The sequence below is a fragment of the Solanum dulcamara genome, chromosome 10 (genome assembly GCF_947179165.1).
Source record: "Solanum dulcamara chromosome 10, daSolDulc1.2, whole genome shotgun sequence".
In the NCBI taxonomy this organism is placed as follows: domain Eukaryota; kingdom Viridiplantae; phylum Streptophyta; class Magnoliopsida; order Solanales; family Solanaceae; genus Solanum; species Solanum dulcamara.
This window is the reverse complement of record NC_077246.1, coordinates 67,920,144-67,940,698: the sequence shown is the minus strand read 5'-3', so window position 1 is coordinate 67,940,698 and position 20,555 is coordinate 67,920,144. Positions and strand designations below refer to the sequence as shown.

General features: G+C 32.4%; 2 protein-coding genes across 2 annotated transcripts; one reads left to right on the top strand and one right to left on the bottom strand.

The window, feature by feature from the left end:
- The first annotated feature begins 11,566 nt into the window (after nt 1–11,566).
- Nucleotides 11,567–15,001, top strand: LOC129871322 (uncharacterized). Its single transcript, XM_055946221.1, has 4 exons — nt 11,567–11,668; nt 12,465–13,336; nt 13,458–13,517; nt 14,107–15,001. The coding sequence occupies exons 2-4, from the start codon at nt 12,710–12,712 to the stop codon at nt 14,509–14,511; spliced, it is 1,092 nt and encodes a 363-aa protein (XP_055802196.1). The 5' UTR covers nt 11,567–11,668; nt 12,465–12,709; the 3' UTR covers nt 14,512–15,001.
- Nucleotides 15,002–15,139: 138 nt separating this feature from the next.
- Nucleotides 15,140–19,343, bottom strand: LOC129871321 (gibberellin 2-beta-dioxygenase 8-like). The gene is made up of 3 exons (XM_055946220.1): nt 18,662–19,343; nt 17,613–17,934; nt 15,140–15,809 (listed from the first exon to the last, which is right to left on the bottom strand). The coding sequence occupies exons 1-3, from the start codon at nt 19,240–19,242 to the stop codon at nt 15,579–15,581; spliced, it is 1,134 nt and encodes a 377-aa protein (XP_055802195.1). The 5' UTR covers nt 19,243–19,343; the 3' UTR covers nt 15,140–15,578.
- Nucleotides 19,344–20,555: the final 1,212 nt, after the last annotated feature.

The window sequence follows — 20,555 nt, the reverse complement described above, 5'->3', positions numbered from 1 at the left end:
TATTACAATGAACAAATAAAATTTATCTTTTATCTCAATTATACATAAATAAATAACACAAACAAAAGAATTTATCATATTTGTTGTAAAATACACTAAATGGAGCAAACAAAACGGAGAGGATAAGAGAATTAAAAGGAGAGCAGAGGAGGAATTAAAAGAAGAGCAGAGGAGGAAAACAATTTCGTCCGTATTAGTGTGTTTAATTCTATGTACAAGGGTAAGAATTTATAGGAGAATAAGAAATGATTGTGGTCAAGTTGCCCACTTTTAGTGGGCCCCACATAAAGAATATAAAATGAAAGTAGGCAAGTGGACATTCCACTTATATGTGGACATTCCACTTAACACTCCCCCTTGGATGTCCACGTGTAATGTGTTTACATAAAAACACTTTACAAGAAATAATATACTAAGTTATTCTGATGTGTGTCTACATATTTGATAATACGCCTTGATTGCTGCCTCATTAAAAACCTTACCAGGAAAACCCAATGGGACAAAACCTTGGTGAAGGGAAAAAGAGTGCAGCGCGTATTTACTCCCCCTGATGAAAGCTTCATTTGATATTTTGGAGACGGCGCATTCCAACCTTATGCCTTAGCTTCTCAAAAGTTGATGTTGGTAATGCCTTTGTGAATAAATCTGCAAGATTATCACTTGAACGAACTTGTTGTACATCAATTTCACCATTCTTCTGAAGATCATGTGTGAAGAATAATTTTGGTGAAATGTGTTTCGTTCTGTCTCCTTTTATGAAGCCACCTTTCAATTGAGCTATACACGCGGCATTGTCTTCGAATATAATTATGGGTATTTTAACATTATTTTCTAGACCACATCTTTCTTTGATGAACTGTATCATCGATCTCAACCACACACATTCTCTACTTGCTTCATGAATTGCTATTATTTCAGCATGATTTGAAAAAGTAGCAACAATGGACTGTTTTGTAGATCGCCATGATATAGCAGTCCCTCCGTGTGTAAACAGATAACCTGTCTGAGATCGAGCTTTATGTGGGTCTGATAAATAACCTGCATCTGCATAACCAATAAGGTCTGCGCAACCTTTGTTAGTATAAAACAAACCCATATCAATAGTACCCTTCAGGTATCGCAAAATATGTTTAATACCGTTCCAATGCCTTCGCGTTGGGGATGAACTATACCTTGCTAGCAAATTGACAGAAAATGTTATATCAGGCCTAGTTGCGTTAGCAAGGTACATAAGTGCGCCAATAGCACTAAGATATGGTACTTCAGGACCAAGAATTTCTTCATCCTCTTCTGGAGGTCGAAACTGATCCTTTTTCACTTCAAGTGATCGAACAACCATTGGAGTACTTAATGGATGTGCTTTGTTCATGTAAAATCTTTTTAAAATTTTCTCAGTGTAGGCAGATTGATGGACAAAAACTCCGTCTGCTAAATGTTCAATTTGCAGACCTAGACAAAGTTTTGTCTTTCCAAGGTCTTTCATTTCAAATTCTTTCTTTAGATATTCAATTGCCTTTTGGACCTCTTCAGGGGTTCCAATGAGATTTATGTCATCAACATAAACAGCGAGTATAACAAACTCTGATTCCGTTTTCTTAATAAAAACACATGGACAAATAACATCATTAATATAACCTTCATTTATTAAGTACTCACTTAGGCGATTATACCACATGCGCCCTGATTGTTTCAGACCATATAATGATCTTTGGAGTTTTATTGAGTATACTTCCCGAGACTTTTTACATGCTTCAGGCAATTTTAATCCTTCTGGGATTTTCATGTAAATTTCATTATCAAGTGAACCATAAAGGTAAGCTGTAACCACATCCATTAGGTATATTTCAAGATTTTTATGTACAGCTAAACTGATGAGATATCGAAATGTTATTCCATCCATAACCGGTGAATATGTTTCTTCATAGTTGACTCCGGGTCTTTGAGAGAATCCTTGTGCAACGAGGCGTGCCTTATATCTTACAATTTCATTTCTCTCATTTCGTTTTCTAATAAAAACCCATTTATAACCAACTGGTTTTACACCTTCAGGGGTTTGGACTACAGGTCCAAAAACCTCACGTTTAGCAAGTGAGTCTAATTCTGATTGAATTGCCTTTTGCCATTCTGGCCAATCACATCTACGTCGACAATCTTCGACGGATTTAGGTTCAAGACTTTCACTATCTTGCATGAGATTAATTGCAACATTATATGCAAAAACATTATCCACCGTAATTTTTGATCGATCTAAATTTATCTCATCACCGGTAGAACTTATTGAAAGTTCTTCATTCACTCGAGTCTCGGGTTCACTGATTTCTTCAGGAATATCAGGATTACTCAAACCTTGACCTTCTTCAGGAAGTTCGTGTGTAGTATCATCTTTATTATTTCTTACGCTTCTTTTTCTAGGATTTTTATCCTTTGAACCCAACGGTCTACCACGCTTCTGGCGTGTTTGGGATTCAGAAGCTATGATACTTGTAGATGGTCCTTTTGGGACATCAATTCGGATAGGTACATTCACTGCAGGGATATGTGACTTAGTTATCCGTTTTAAATCAGTAAATGCATCTGGCATTTGATTTGCTATTGTCTGTAAGTGGATGATCTTTTGGACCTCCTGCTCACATGTGCGGGTGCGTGGATCAAAATGTGATAGTGATGAAACTTTCCACGCAATTTCTTTTTCTTTTTCTTTTTCAGGTTCCTTTTTCTCTCCCCCTAATGGCGGGAAAATTATTTCATCAAATCGACAATCTGCAAATCGAGAAGTGAATAAATCTTCAGTCAACGGTTCAAGGTATCGAATTATGGAGGGTGAGTCAAACCCAACATATATGCCCAACCTTCGTTGAGGGCCCATTTTTGTACGTTGTGGTAGTGCTACAGGCACGTATACCGCACAACCAAAAATTCTTAAATGGGCTATATTTGGTTCATGACCAAATACTAATTGTGACGGAGAGTATTTATTATAATGTGTCGGTCTGAGACGTACAAGTGCTGCTGCATGTAAGATAGCATGACCCCAAACAGTAATAGGCAATTTTGTTTTCATTAGTAGAGGTCTTGCTATTAATTGTAGGCGCTTTATAAATGACTCTGCAAGGCCATTTTGAGTATGAACATGAGCAACAGGATGTTCAATTTTTATCTCAATTGATAAGCAATAATCATTAAATGCTTGGGATGTAAATTCTCCAGTATTATCAAGGCGAATGGCCTTAATTGGATAATCTGGGAATTGCGCCCTTAATCTTATTATTTGTGCTAACAACTTCGCAAACGCTAGGTTGCGAGATGATAATAAGCACACATGAGACCATCTAGATGATGCATCTATTAGGACCATAAAATATCTAAACAATCCACTAGGTGGATGAATAGGTCCACATATATCTCCATGTATACGCTCTAAAAAGCCAGGAGATTCGATGCCAACCTTCAGGGTCGATGGTCTGGCAATTAATTTGCCTTGATAACAAGCAGCACATGAAAATTCATCATTTGTAAGAATCTTCTGGTTCTTTAACGGATGTCCAGTTGAATTTTCAAGAATTCGTCTCATCATTATTGATCCAGGATGACCTATTCGATCATGCCATAGTACAAATATATTTGGATCAGTAAACTTCTGGTTTACGATCATATTTGCTTCAATTGCATTAATTTTTGCATAATATAGGCCAAAAGGACCATCTACAAGTATCATAGCATCTGAATCTCAAACACGCCAGAAGCGTGGTAGACCGTTGGGTTCAAAGGATAAAAATCCTAGAAAAAGAAGCGTAAGAAATAATAAAGATGATACTACACATGGACTTCCTGAAGAAGGTCAAGGTTTGAGTAATCCTGATATTCCTGAAGAAATCAGAGAACCCGAGACTCAAGTGAATGAAGAACTTTCAATAAGTTCTACCGGTGATGAGATAAATTTAGATCGATCAAAAATTACGGTGGATAATGTTTTTGCATATAATGTTGCAATTAACCTCATGCAAGATAGTGAAAGTCTTGAACCTAAATCCGTCGAAAATTGTCGACGTAGATGTGATTGGCCAGAATGGCAAAAGGCAATTCAATCAGAATTAGACTCACTTGCTAAACGTGAGGTTTTTGGACCTGTAGTCCAAACCCCTAAAGGTGTAAAACCAGTTGGTTATAAATGGGTTTTTGTGCGAAAACGAAATGAGAAAAATGAAATTGTAAGATACAAGGCACGTCTTGTTGCACAAGGATTTTCTCAAAGACCGGGAGTCAACTATGAAGAAACATATTCACCAGTTATGAATGGAATAACTTTTCGATATCTCATCAGTTTAGCTGTACATAAAAATCTTGAAATACATCTAATGGATGTAGTTACAGCTTACCTTTATGGTTCACTTGATAATGAAATTTACATGAAAATTCCAGATGGATTAAAATTGTCTGAAGCATGTAAAAGGTCTCGGGAAATGTACTCAATAAAACTGCAAAGATCATTATATGGTTTAAAACAATCAGGGCGTATGTGGTATAATCGCCTCAGTGAGTACTTGATAAATGAAGGCTATATAAATGATGTCATTTGCCCATGTGTTTTTATTAAGAAAACGGAATCAGAGTTTGTGATACTCGCTGTTTATGTTGATGACATAAATCTTATTGGAACCCCTGAAGAGGTCCAAAAGGCGATTGAATAACTAAAGAAAGAATTTGAAATGAAAGATCTCGGAAAGACAAAACTTTGTCTAGGCCTATAAATTGAACATTTAGCAGACGGAGTTTTTGTCCATCAATCTGCCTACACTGAGAAAATCTTAAAAAGATTTTACATGGACAAAGCACATCCATTAAGTACTCCAATGGTTGTTCGATCACTTGAAGTGGAAAAAGATCAATTTCGACCTCCAAGAGAGGATGAAGAAATTCTTGGTCCTGAAGTACCATATCTTAGTGCTATTGGTGCACTTATGTACCTTGCTAACGCAACTAGGCCTGATATAACATTTTCTGTTAATTTGCTAGCAAGGTATAGTTCATCCCCAACGCGAAGGCATTGGAACGGTATCAAACATATTTTGCGATACCTGAAGGGTACTATTGATATGGGTTTGTTTTATACTAACAAAGGTTGCGCAGACCTTATTGGTTATGCAGATGCAGGTTATTTATCAGACCCACATAAAGCTCGATCTCAGACAGGTTATCTGTTTACACACGGAGGGACTGCTATATCATGGCGATCAACAAAACAGTCCATTGTTGCTACTTCTTCAAATCATGCTGAAATAATAGCAATTCATGAAGCAAGTAGAGAATGTGTATGGTTGAGATCGATGATACAGTTCATCAAAGAAAGATGTGGTCTGGAAAATAATGTTAAAGTACCCACAATTATATTCGAAGACAATGCCGCGTGTATAGCTCAATTGAAAGGTGGCTTCATAAAAGGAGACAGAACGAAACACATTTCACCAAAATTATTCTTCACACATGATCTTCAGAAGAATGGTGAAATTGATGTACAACAAGTTCGTTCAAGTGATAATCTTGCAGATTTATTCACAAAGGCATTACCAACATCAACTTTTGAGAAGCTAAGGCATAAGGTTGGAATGCGCCGTCTCCAAAATATCAAATGAAGCTTTCATCAGGGGGAGTAAATACGCGCTGCACTCTTTTTCCCTTCACCAAGGTTTTGTCCCATTGGGTTTTCCTGGTAAGGTTTTTAATGAGGCAGCAATCAAGGCGTATTATCAGATATGTAGACACAACATTAGAATAACTTAGTATATTATTTCTTGTAAAGTATTTTTATGTAAACACATTACACGTGGACATCCAAGGGGGAGTGTTAAGTGGAGTGTCCACATATAAGTGGAATGTCCACTTGCCTACTTTCATTTTATATTCTTCATGTGGGGCCCACTAAAAGTGGGCAACTTGCCCACAATCATTTCTTATTCTCCTATAAATTCTTACCCTTGTACATAGAATTAAAACACACGAATACGGACGAAATTGTTTTCCTCCTCTGCTCTTCTTTTAATTCCTCCTCTGCTCTCCTTTTAATTCTCTTATCCTCTCCGTTTTGTTTGCTCCATTTAGTGTATTTTACAACACGTTATCAGCACGAGGCTCCGGCTAATTTTCAAGGTAACAAAAGTGGTAAGAATTTTATTTAATTTTATTTCTATAAAATGGCAAATATTTCAAAAATTGAATTTGTTGCTTTGGATATCTCTGGAAAAGATTACTCCTCATGGGCACTAGATGCCGAAATTCATCTTGAATCGATGGGTCTGGCAGACACCATCAAAGATGATAACACGGCATCTAGTCAAGACCGTGCAAAAGCTATGATTTTCCTCCGCCACCATCTTGACGAGGGTCTTAAATTACAATATCTTACATTAAAAGATCCCTTGAAATTGTGGAAAAATTTAAAAGAAAGGTATGACCACCTGAAGTTGGTCATGCTTCCACAAGCACGTTATGACTGGTTAAATCTGAGACTGATGGACTTTAAAAATATAACTGAATATAATTCTGCTTTATTTAGAATTATAGCTCAGTTAACTTTATGCGGAGATGAAATCACGGAACAAGATAAACTTGAAAAAACATACTCCACATTTCCACCCGCGAATATGCTCCTGCAGCAGCAATATCGCGAAAAAGGCTTTAAAAAATATTCTGAATTACTTTCTCACCTTCTTATTGCTGAAAGACATAATGAACTATTAATGAAAAATCATGATAGTCGGCCAGTTGGTTCTTTGCCACTCCCTGAAGTGAATCAGACAAATTCTAACCAACGAGAAAGAGGCCATGGCCCCAGTCGTGGTCGTGGTCGTGGTCGTAGTCAGAGAAGAAATTTTAATCATGATGCTCGGCTGGCACCGAGAAATAACCAGCAATATAAAAGGCAGGGTAAAAAGCCAGAAGCTTTACCGAAGAATAATTCAGAAACAATATGTCATAGATGTGGAGGTGTGGGGCACTGGTCGCGGATTTGCCGGTCATCAAAACGCTTGGTTCAGCTATATCAGGCATCGTTAAAGAGGGCGGAAAATAATCCAGAGACAAATTTTATCTCTGAGGACAATATTGAGCCCATGCATCTGGATGTAGCTGATTTCTTTAATTTTCCAGAAGTAAATATGAATGTTGATAAGCCGGATAATATTTAAACAATTCTCTTTGTTGTTGTATGTATTAAATATTATGTTTGTATTTTTCTAGATCCATGTAATAAAATAAAATTTTGTATAATAAATTATGTATTAATTATAATATTTACTTTCTTTCTTTGTGAAGAAAATATGGAAATGCCTCAAATCTTGTTTGGATCAATGATCAATCAAGAAGATATTTGTGTAATTGATAGTGGAACAACTCATGCTATTTTTAAAGACGAGAAATATTTTTCCAACTTGTTTAGAAGAAAAGCTAATGTTACTACGATATCTGGCAATTCCAAAATGATTGAAGGCTCCGGAAGAGCTACTATAATTCTGCCTAAAGGGACAAAAATTGTTATAGAAGATGCATTATTTTCTTTTAAATCTCCAAGAAACTTATTAAGTTTTAAAGATATCCGCAGAAATGGATATCATGTTGAGACATTAAATGAAAGTAGGCAAGTGGACATTCCACTTATATGTGGACACTCCACTTAACAATATTAATATTGTCATTTAATTCAACGCTGAAGAATATCAATAGAGAATTCATCCATTTTAATATTAATTTTTCTCATGACAATCATTATTAATATCTTGAAATTTAGCAAGAATCTATTTTTTAAAAGAATTGATCAAATTGTATATTATGGTTAGCATAATTCTCGGACAATAAAACTTTTATTTTCAATATCTAACAAGAAAAAGAATACATTAATAGTAATATAATGTGAGACATTAGCATATGAAAAAAGAAAAGAAATAATGAATTTATATAGAAAAGAAAGAAACTCATATAATATTTTAATAATAAAAAATGACATTTGTTAATCGAAATTGATAATTTGAACTAACCTAATATAACTTGGTTAATTGAAAATTTAACATTCTAGGATGAATAATAGATGAACTAAAATCAGAACAAAACAATAAATGAGGGATCATAGCCTCTGGTTTTCATAATTAACTTTATTTTGTTAATAATTTATTAACAGAAGTTTGATGTGTATTGGATGATTGGCCCTCAATTTTTTTCTGCATTCTTTTTACCATATTTATAAAGAATATTTTTATAAATAATTTTCCTTTTTTTAAAAAATAATGCAATAACATATTACCTCAATACATCAAATTAAGCATTACATGAAAAAATAATTTCAACATGAAAATAAATAATACCAACATTAAATTAATACATCCTATTCGCCACTATTGGTAACAAAGGACCCCTAACACCTTATTTGGATAGTTATTAGCCAGGTTTGTATCGGTCTGTTCATGTTCGATTTCAAGTATTATCGGTTAGGTTTAACAATTTTTAATTTTTAAATACGCTAAATCGAAAACCAAACCAATTTATTATCGATTTTCGATTTATCGATTTTTGATCTTTAACGATTCGATTTTCGGTTAACCAATAAGAAAATACTCTTAAAACAAATATACGATTCCTAGAGTCGTCTTCGTACCAACTTGCAAAACTTTGTCACTGAACACTAAGCCTATAGCGGCAAAGCGTAAAGGGAAAATACTAAATAGTATTATATATTTATATTAATATTTTTTGTTTGATATTTGTGTATGAGTAAAAAATTAAAAATTAAGTTAGTACATTATCAGTCTTAATGAGTTATCAGTTTACCCAATAATCCAATATTCAAAAAAAAATACTGAACCGATAACCCAATAATTTTTTTTATAAAATCATTAAATAAATGTTAACCCAATAACAATAAACCAATAACACTTTTTTTCTGTCCGATTTATCGGTCAATTTGATTTTTGCACACCCCTACCTACTATAATTAAGGGTGTTCAGGGGTTGGTTATTGGTCAAAACCAAAACCAAATCAACTTAATTTGTTTTAAAATTATTAAAACCAAATAAAACATACATACATCGATTTGGTTGATACTGATTTCGGTTTGGTTCTATTAGGTTATTCGGTTATTAACCATACACAAAAATAAAAGAAACTATTCATTCAAAAGAAAAAAAAAAAATTATCTAAGTGCTATTTTGGATCTTATAATGTTTACTAGTTTATATCGAATCATGTAGTACACATATATAATATATCAATATATTAAAAATAAAACTTTAAAATAATAAAATATCAATTTATGTAAATAATCACTATAAATATCATCGTATATATACATTCCAAAAAAATACCATCGTAGATTTGTTTTGCTGCTATTTAGTTCTTCAAGTCACATATCTTACAGTAGAAAATCCACATCTTTGTAAATCTACATTATCGGTCATGTCATAATAAAAACGTACTATCCACTATAGAGGATTAATTTTTCTTCATGTTAACTTTCCAAAAGTACTATCCATTTATAGTGTCCGGATAAGTTTTGAAAATTCAAACAAAAAAAATCTTTCAGATAATCTCTTATCTCTTAACATTTATTGTCCATTTCAAAGCTACCACGTGAACATTTGAAGAACTTAATTAATATTTGTGCAGAATTAAATTATCATTTGCAGATATTACGATGACATTAGTTGATATTCTTTTTGAGAGTTGATTTGTCTCTTTCTGGTTAGTTGGTTACTTTTAGTATAGTAAAAAAAATAGAAAAAACAAAGTGTTTTATTAGATGATTGTTATTTTCCACTTTTTAATATTCGTGTGAGGAAAAACACCGTTAACTTCATAAACCTTGTAGCTTTCACACCATATAATTGATCAATAGAAGATAGTCATCCACATCTATTCTTGGGTTTGATTTCCTTATCGTTTACTTTCAATTCCACTGATTTTTGAATATCTACTTCAAAATTTCATCATCTCCTAGACGTAAAGAGACATAGTTAAAATGTGTGATTGATAAACATGATATTTGCTCGAAGACGTAAAGAGACATTGTTAAAATATGTGATTGATAAACATGATATTTGCTCGAATGACCTTTTAATTTGCATTAACTTGCAAAGGTCCTTTGCTACCCGTGCTCTCAAAGCACAACACTCAGTTGCCTTTGTACTGTTAATTTTTTTCACACAAATGATAAAATTATATTATACATACAATATGAAGTTTATATAAAAAAAATGTAAATACACCACAACCAATGTCATCCCTTTTCATATGCTACATTTTTTATGTTCAAAGCTCGTAATCAAAAACATCACAAAATGTGCCTAGATGCAATTTATTCCTAATACCTACAATGATTACATGAAAATGACCACAGTAAATTGCCTTCATGCTAATTATTTCAGCAAAAAAAAGAATATTCATACAGTAAATACAACATGATGTTCATCTCAACAACAAAATAAAATCAAATAAAGGCTACCTTATTATGCAATCTCTTTCATGTCTTACATGTCCATTTTCAAAGATTGTGATGGAAACTAGTCAAAAAGCGCTTAAAGATAAATTACTCCTACTACATGTAGAGTATACATGAATTATATACAGTGCTCTTAATATTTTTTTAAACATCTTACAAATATTTTAGACAAAAAATATGTCTAAGACTTCACCAACATTAAAAATAAATGTCATGACACATAGAAGATCTTCTTCTTTTTTTTTTCAAAAGCATCTTGGTACTAAAACTTTAACTAATAGATAACGAAATTGTTGAAGTGTGGTAAAAAAATTTGACCAAAAACAACAATAAGTAATGGGTAAATCAAGCTAAAAGTCCAACCTAAAAAATACACTTTTATGAAACACAATATTGCACTAATAGATTGAGTACATGAAAAGATAAAAACTCGAAAATGTAACTTCTTCATTTCGATATATATTGTACATTTAAATTTACTTATATATTTATTTTTTAGTTTAATATTCATGATTTTCTCTTAAAAGGGTTCGTCCCGACAATACTATTTACACAATTTCACTTCTTCACACGTTTTTAATGTTCACTTTTCTCTTTAATTTGTTTATGTTTTGCTTTTCATTTATATATTAGATTGTTTTACGGTATAAATAACATGCTTACTCGTGATATATTAGAAGAACAAAAAGAAAATTGCATAACTCACGCATATTGAGTATGATATTCAAAGAATATAAAGGTAGAAAAGATAGTGAATTTCTGAAGAACATATAAATGATAGAAAAAGTAGAATATTTGCCAAGTATGAGGGGTATTCACGGTTTGGATAAAAACAAATCTAAACCCCAAAATCAAACCAAATCGATCAAATAAATCATTTTGTACAACAAATTATACAAAAACTGTGAGTTATATAACAAATTATACAAACACTGTGTAAATTATACAAACGCTGCTATAACTATGATTACAAAATATAATTATCCAAAATATAACTAAAAAAAATATAATTAAAATATTTTTAAATAACTATATACGAAAATTCCTCATAATTAATTGTGCAAATAACTTGTTTTCGACTAAAAGGGTAGGTTTCTTCCCAGTGTGCTATTGCGTGCTTCTCAGAAAGATTATTAACATTTTACATCGCCTTTCATCTGATGTGGTTGTCTGTTTTATGTATGTAGGTATGTGTCTCCTTCATCTTTTGTCTGCGCACTTCTTTTAATTCTTCGTTTAATCGGTCGAATTTATGTCCTTTTTGTGCATCTTCGGCATGTTTTCGTATTTGAGCGAACTGAATTTGGGGGATTTTTGGTTCTCTGGAGGCAATTATTTTTTGGGGCCTAAAGCCACTGCTTTAATGGCTGTAGGGTTGAGCCGCCCTTGGCTAAGATAGTACTCAAGTATTCAAGAAATGTAGTTATAGTAGATTTCTTAAGTTAGTGGGTTGTACTCAGGCTTCTATATCTGCCCCTGATTGCAAGGCTAAGATAGTACTCAACATTATTGATATCATAACATATATCATCTAATGAAGTTGATACTGCTGATCTTTCTGAATTATGAGAGAGGAAAAGATGTCGAGCAGCTGCAGACAAACTTATTAGTCTTTGTGTTCTATAATTGAAGAAGATATGTTGAGAGATTTTGGTTGGTAATAGAAATGGTAGTTTTAAGAAAAGCTGTATATTTTCTAGAAAGGTTTAGCATTTTCTAAAGTTCGCACAGATGAAACAACTTGAAGAAGAATCTTATAGATTAGGTGTGAAGTTACAATCTTCAATAATGTTGCGCATAATTTTGAAAATTTTGACATTTCTCTTCAAAGTTATATATGTTATTACTACTTATTCTTGTGTGCTTACTGTTACAAGTACCTGCTTCATAAGGACTTCCTATAAAAATAAAGCCCAAAGTTTGTGGTTGATGCTTAATCATCGGAAAGAGAATTCATTTTCTCCTTTTCTGTATTTCTACAAGGTGTATTTTGAGGAAGGTGAATGCTCAAATTCGTCATTCTTTTTAGTGGAAAAATATATCTTGAGACGGTGGAAATTGTGCCCCTTACCACTACGTATAATCTGGTTCAAGCTGATTGAGTTGTTTTCGGTACAACTTTTAGCTTGAATATTCTGAGTGTCCTCCCTTCTGTCGACTGATTAGCTTCAACTATACAAGAAATTCATTTGCTAGAGTAGTTCTGCAAAAGAAAAACAAACGAAATAATGGATGATCAGATTGTTCTTGACAAGGGTGGAAAAAGGCAGTTGCCTCGGTGGATGTTTGCTTCGTCTGCTGCTGATCAAGTAAAGGAAAAAGTCAAAACTGATCATGTAGACAATAATAATAATAATACAGAGGAGGAGATTGTCACTCAGAGGCGGAAAAACAGAAAGATTGAGGATAAAAAGGAAACATTCACTGAGGAGTTGCCCACTCAGCTTCCAAAATGCCAAACAACAAAAAGAAGCAGAAGAAAGTTAAACCTACCAATTGATGACTGTAATGATGAAAGAGCATTAATGGGGAGTGAATGTGACCGCATGAAAGTAAAAGGTGATGGAGCGATTCCTATGTTGAGGAGACGGAAACAGAAAACGAAGAATTCCAAGACCGAGGGAGGTGATGAGATGGAAGAGTCAACAACAGAAGCAAGTGATAAAAGCGTCTTAAGGAAGAGAAAATGCAGCAGGGTGAAGGAAAATTCTAGTGAAGCTGGCCCTAGTTTGAGGAGGCAGAAACAGAAAACAAAGAATTCCAGGAATGAGAATTGTGCTGATGTTGAAGACTCAACACCAAAAACAGATGATGAGTATTTGACTGTTGAAGATCAAATGAACATAGCGGAAGAGGTGACCTCCTTAGTTCTCTTGAGGTCTCCTAAACAATTCTTCAAAATTACCATCTAAAAGTAATGATCACATTTGGGCAGAAATGTGGTATCTCAGATTTTTTTACTGTTCATATTTGCAGTATGCTGGTGATGCTGATGAAGATTTGACTGTTGAAGATTTAATGAGCATTGCTAAGGAGGTGATTATTGATATCTAAATATTATTAACTTTAAAACATCTAAATCATTTACTAAAGCTTTAATTGCTATTTAAAACGAGAGGCACTACTTCGCTTTCTATTAAAAATACAGAAATAAGTTATTAATCTGTGGCATTTCATTTGGATGATTGTAAAATATATATGGTGTCTGAGTATTGTCGTCCTTTTATGTGGGAGAGGGAGGGGGTTAGTCTCCTCTTCTCCTTATTTAGTAGTATTAGTTAGTATTCACGTAGTATCTTATTCTTCAGTTTTTACTACTACATGTTGCTTCATTTGCTTTGTTCATCTTCCTATTTACTGTCATTATTTCCCTTTCAATCTTGCTTTGATTACACTTCTTTTGAGCGGAGGGTCTATTGGGAACAACCTCTCTACACCACAAAGGTGTGGGTAAGGTGTACATCCTACTTTCCCAGACTCCAGTTGTGGGATTACACTTGGTATTTGTTGTTGTTGTATATGGTGTCTAAGTGCTTTTCTTGTTTGGTATAAGAAATTGCAACTTTCAATTCTTTAGTAAATATGGGACCTATTGGTTGTTATCATATTTTTCTTCTCCTGGCAGTATGTGAATGAGAATGAGCAAGCTGCATCAGGTAAAGAAAAAAATTGTCCAATGGAGGATGCTATTTCCATGTCAATAGGCTCGTTAAGTTGCATTGAAGTTGACAATCAATCTTCACGAAGAGAAACAAATGCTGATTGTATTTCAATTCAAGAGAGTACAATTGAATATGCTCCTCCTAAGCTTAACATGTCCGAGAATCCTACCCAAGACATGTTAGATTTGTTTCTTGGTCCCCTGTTGAAGAAAACTCATGAGGAGAAGAGAGTTGAACTGGTCAGAGAAGAAATGAGTTTAGCTCATGATCTGAACAAGAATAACCGAACTGATCCTTCTGAGGATCGACCAGTTTTTGTAAAGAAGAAAAGCAGTCTCAAGGACAAGGTATCTCTGTTTCTTGACTAATACTTCTGAAGATAATTAGGTAGAGTATTTGGAAGAATAATTTTCTTTAGATAATATCTGAATATAATTTATCAAATTTCACCTAAAGCATTTACTTGTCTACTTATAAATCCCATGAGAGAGTATCTTTATTTGTAGATTCTTCATAGTAGTTTTCTCTTTATTTCATCATTGTGCAGAAATTATGAGAACTTGATATAGCCAGTTAGAAGAAGGAATATTTTTTTCATGGAAATGAATTTGACTTGAGAGAAGGAATCCTGAATAGCTGTATATTATTTTTTGTCAACTATACCAAAATGTTATGTCAGAGTTAGCAGCTATATCAAAAACGCATAATACATAAACAGACTTTGAGACTGCACATTTAGACATATTAACTTGGTCTCAACCGACAACTAAACACTCCAACTTGTCCCCACTGTGTCTCGTGTACATCCGACATTGACGTGACACATAAATTTTGAAGGTGTTTAGATGATCATTTTGTAAGTTGGAGTGTTCAATTGACACAGTGAAATCGAATTGAGGTGTTACACACTTGATAATTGAGGGCAAGTTTGAGTGTCCATGATGAAGTAATCCTAGGAATCTACATAACATACTGAAAGATTTTAAACAATTTAGATGGCGAAATTTAACTCTTATCTTCATTTATCAAATAGAGAACAATAATAAACATACAAAAGTAATCTTTACTCTCTCTCCCAAATAAAAAGAAGTAAACAAAGAGTACATTCCTCTCGTCTACTTTAGTTTTAGAATTATATAACATAAATCGATCTACATATATATATATATATGTATGTATGCGTATGTGGGTAAAATAGAACAAAATCTTTTCTTGTGTTCCTTCCGGGATCGAGGACCAATGAGTACCTTGAAAATCGTATTTCACGAAAGAAACCATATTCTCAGACCTTAGTATGATCCCAATATTTTGTATTCATTATCAGAAAACCGCTAATTTCTGATGGAATCCATTGAGATTTGGTTTGTCACTAAAGTTTCCGAAAATTAGCGATTTCCTGGTAGTGATTTTTTTTAATTATTATATGTGGTAAATGCTATAGAAGAAACCTTGAAAGACCTACTTTATGGCCAATCAATTTGACATCTTGTTGAATCTGATCTCTGTATTCTCCAAAAGTGAATTTCTTATAGATGGAAGGTTCTTTGCAACTTCCAATTAAAGAATCATAAGAAGGGCAAAGGAAATAAGCTATTGAGAACCTCTCCATTTTCCCATCTGCAATCACTTTGTGTTCCACACTTTTATACACATCATTGCTCCAAGCCTGCATTTATTTCAACATAGTAATAAGTGGGAGTTTTGACATAAAAATTGTGAAATTCCGAGAAAAGTAATACTACCTCCGGTCTCATATTAGATGAATATCTTACTAAAAATATTTGTCCCATATTACTTGATCATTTACTAAATCAAGATAGAATTAATTAATTTTTTTCTATTTTACCCCTACAATTAATATGGTCTTTTGAATGTAAACAATTTTCAATACTAGCTATTTCTATACTCTATGCATATTGCATTGATATAAACAAAGGGCAAAATGGTAAAGTCTTTCAATATATTAATAATTTTTTAATCACCGTGTAAAGTTGAAAGTGCCCATTTAATATGAGACGGAGGTAGTATTTATTTTAAAGTTGAAAATGGTATTTGAAAATTTGTTGGTATTTTAGTAAAGAGCAAAAAGTATTTTGGATCAACAATTACTGACCATTATTTCAAAATGTTTTCTTGGATATTTCTAAAAAATGTTTCGGAAATTCATAAAACCTGAGAGATATAAAACCTGAGAGATATGTGATTAATCCTCTGTCTTTGAAAGAAATAAAAGAATTTTTTGAAAATCGTACAAAATTCATTCATTTATTTCTCGTTCATAGATGGTCAGAACTTCATTTGGTTTGTGAATCCTTTTACATCAACCGATCCATCTTAGAGAAACGAACATACTTTTCTAAACGAATACAAAAATTATTTTTATAATGATGACATCTGAATTAACTTATACGTTCCTTGACTATTATACCAATAAAATGTAAAAGAAATTGTCAATGACTTAGGTGATTATTTACCAATCAAATAGAAAATGAGTTATTTTTATCGATAGAGAGGGAAATAACTTTGTTGGTACAATACTTGCCAAAATTTATTTATTTAATTAGTTCATGGTATAAAAAATTAATAAACACATACTTTATATATATATATAAATGGATTAAAATATTTAAATGATGACAGTGAGAGACCATGAGCAATTGGAGACAAAAAGTTGGTGAAAAAGAAATTGGAATTTTGGACATTGGTTTCACCATTTCTTGACCAATCAAAGACATTTTTATAAACAAATTGCACTTTTGATTATTCTATATTAATGACATAGTTCTCAAATATAAAAGTTTTATAATTTAAAACTAATTGAATTAATGTTCAAAATCAATCCAAAAATTAAACATTTTACTTCTTTCATTAAGTGTATGCAAAATTATATAGTTGTCATTTCTCTCCATTGATAAGTCCAAAAAATAAAAGTTATAAGCTAGATAAAAGTGAAATAGCAGTTCGATGCACAAAACATCTCGTATTAGTGAGGTCCGAAAAGGATCGCACTTCAATGGCATGTGATGTATTAACCTACCTATTGTATACATTAATGAATGCTCCACAAGTCGATTCTATGACTTATAGGTCACACAGAGACAATAAGTAGGGGTGTGCTTCAAACGTGCTCTAACATGAAAAGATTTCTACAAGTGCAACACAATAAAAAAACTAGGACAATAATGTGAATTGAAGACTAAAAGGCAAAGGTAGTAACCAATAAGGTATTGATATTAATATTTAATTTTATTTAGGGGTAAAGTAGTAAATTACTATTGTGTTAATGAGTTATCGATTTATTCAATAACACAATATTAAAGATCAATATCGAACGAATAACACAATATTTTTTTTTTATAAAACCATTCATTAAGACAATAATCCAGTAATATTTTTTTCGATTCAATTTATTGATCGATTCGATTTTTCACACCTGTACATTAAATAAAAATATAGTAAACGAGTGTACCTGAAAAAGATCTCCAATGTTGACAATAAGTGCATTTTGGTTAGGCTTGACAGCAACCCATTTGGAATCTTTCATTAGTTGAAGTCCACCAACTTCATCTTGATGAAGTATTGTTAAGAAATCACTATCTGTATGTGGCACTAATCCAAATATTTCTTGTGATATTTGACATTGTGGATAGTGATTTAATCTAAGAAAACATGCACTCTCATTGCAAATTTCTCCAATTTCACCATCTTTGTGGCCTAATTTCCTCACAAGAACACTAGCAAGTGATTTGGCTAAATCTTGCATTGAAGTTGCATATTCCACCATCACTTCCCTATAACAAAAAGGAGTTTAATTTGGAATTAAGTCATGTACACTGATAAACAAATTATTTTCAATGGACGTTTGGTCGAAATTTGACTTGTCGGTTAGGAGTTTCTAATGAGAGAGTCGTCAGGAATGTTACCAACATGCCAATTCTCAACATATTCCATTGAAAATTTTTGTCGGAAATTAGTGATTTTTTTGGTAATAATAATGTATAACTCTTTGTAATAAGCTTAGCTGAGGCAGATTCGTGATTTGAAATGTATATGAATTTTGGCTATCCCTCGCCATTGAACTCGGAACCTAATTATGTGAATATTCATTTAATTTACAACTTATTATAGGTACATATTTAGTGTATTTGTCAATTTGCCAGTACATATACAAGGTTTGAACTAAAGTTATTGAGTTCTGTTGTACCCTTACAATAAATTGTGTATTAATTCTAAATTTCAACTCGCCTAATTTATTCTTAATTCTGAATTCGCCTCTGTACGTGCATTTCTTTTTCAGAATTAGTCTACCTAGATATATAAATTAATATATTCATCTATTTAGTTAAGTTATATACACCATTATGAAAAAAAAAAGTTAAAACCATCAAGTCATCTTTATCTATTATAATGATAAATAATATGTCTTATGTCAAGATTACAAATTTTCATTGACGTGATATTAAAAATTCTTTATATAAATAGTGTATTTATGTAACTTAAACTATATAATAGTAGTACCTTAAAGTTGTGAACTCTCCATAATAAGCAGCTTCTGAAATTTTTGTCAAAGGGATATGAAAAGCTTCAGACCAATTAAATTGTTTTGGACAAGTAGCTGTTGAATTCCCCCATCTATATGAATTATTTAACAATCCACAAGTAGCTTTCATCTCAAATGGTGCCTTAAATAATTTCATTTGTTCTCTTCTCATTTTTTTAAGTAATTCAAGGCTCACACCATGGTTTACAACTTGAAAAAAACCCCATTCAGATGAAGCCTTGGCTATCGCATTTTCACATTTAATCTTTTCTCTCTCAATTTCACTTTTCAGATCGTTTAGGTCTATCAGCGGAAGTTCCAACTCTTTCATCATAAGTACTTTTTCAGTGCTGAGGTTTGCCCCATCATTAGAGCAGTCGCGACTATTCTGTAGTCGCGAAAGCTTTGAGTAGTCATGTAGGAGAGGAGGATTCCAAGACTCTATCATCATTGTGATCAAATTAAAGAAGAAAAAAATGGGAAAAGGTAGAAGAGTTTGGGAGTTTGGGACAAATAGTATACATGAGGTATTTATATGGTTCAAAGAGACCAAAAACATGAGGGGAGGAAAAAGGAAGGAAAGTGTGGAAAGTGGCAAAGAGACAAAATAATACCATGTGGCCGGGGAAAAAATAAGGGAAATTAAACCCTCTTAATTCATGACAATTGTCACAATGAGAGAAGTATCTCCAATTTACTAATTCATGACAATTGTCAATGACAATGTATCTTCTTGAAATGAGTCTTTTCTTTTCTTTGTAGTTGTTCGGTCCGTTTGCGTGCATCTTGACTAGTTTTTCATCAGTATAAGTACATGTTGACTATTTTTTTTTGAAACTTTAGAATAATTCGCCGTTGCTATAACCTCTGCCACAACCTTTGTGGTTCATGTGAGCACTCTGTGGTGAATATTTTGTGTGCAGTAGATAATCCCTCATTGTGTAATAGCCAACAAACCACATATGAAATGTAAACTGCATTAGGCAAATCTTATGCGACAGACTCGACTCAGAAAATATTGAAGGGGGATCGATTTTATTCGTATGAATAAGCACCCTTCAAATCAATTGAGCCATCAGACCATGTTAACTATTTGTTCACCAATAAATATATAGAATTCACCTAGTATTTTGCTTTTACTTGAGATTAATTTAAATGAAATTGATTTTTTTTTAATATCATATATGACTAATTATAAACCTTCACAAACCATTTTTTTGAAAAAAGTTCGACACACTTTTTGTGCAGATAATTGCAGTGTCCTAGAGAGGAATTTTATATTAACTCCTTTATATTAGATGAACACTTTCAATTTTATATGGTGATTAAGAAATTATTAATATATTGAAAGACTTTATCATTTTGCCCTTTGTTTATATCAATGCAATATACATAGAGTATAGAAATAGCTAGTATAAAATTATTTAAATTCAAAAGGTTATATTAATTGCAGGAGTAAAATAGAAAAAATTTAATTAATTCTATTTTAATTTAGTAAGTGATCAAGTAATATAAAATAAATATTTTTAATTAGATGTCAATCTAATATGGGATGGAGGAAACAGTAGAATTAGTATTTCTTTACGGGGAAAGATGAAACAGAGAATTGTCAGATTCAATGAATTTTAATTTCATCCCAATAGATCTCAAAAATTTATCTTTATGTCATCATCATCGAGTTTTAAAGTGTGCATATATATCATATAAATTTGTGTTATCTCATATAAATTTTGCATTTTTTTCTTTTTCATTCATATATATCATATAAATTTGTGTTATCTCATATAAACTTTGCACTTTTTTTTCTTTTTCATTCAATGTAAAATTCGATTAAGATGTCATGCACACCCTTTCTTTGGAAGATTTTCAATT

Excerpts from the sequence above, each read along its gene's own strand:
- LOC129871321 (XM_055946220.1), bottom strand. The coding sequence starts at position 19,242 with ATGTTTTTGGTCTCTTTGAACCATATAAATACCTCATGTATACTATTT. Across the intron at positions 17,935-18,661 it reads GGAGAGTTCACAACTTTAAG|GGAAGTGATGGTGGAATATG; the intron begins GTACTACTATTA and ends TTTTTGTTATAG. Across the intron at positions 15,810-17,612 it reads ACATTGGAGATCTTTTTCAG|GCTTGGAGCAATGATGTGTA; the intron begins GTACACTCGTTT and ends AAATAAATGCAG.
- LOC129871322 (XM_055946221.1), top strand. The coding sequence starts at position 12,710 with ATGGATGATCAGATTGTTCTTGACAAGGGTGGAAAAAGGCAGTTGCCT. Across the intron at positions 13,337-13,457 it reads AAATGAACATAGCGGAAGAG|TATGCTGGTGATGCTGATGA; the intron begins GTGACCTCCTTA and ends TCATATTTGCAG. Across the intron at positions 13,518-14,106 it reads TAATGAGCATTGCTAAGGAG|TATGTGAATGAGAATGAGCA; the intron begins GTGATTATTGAT and ends TTCTCCTGGCAG.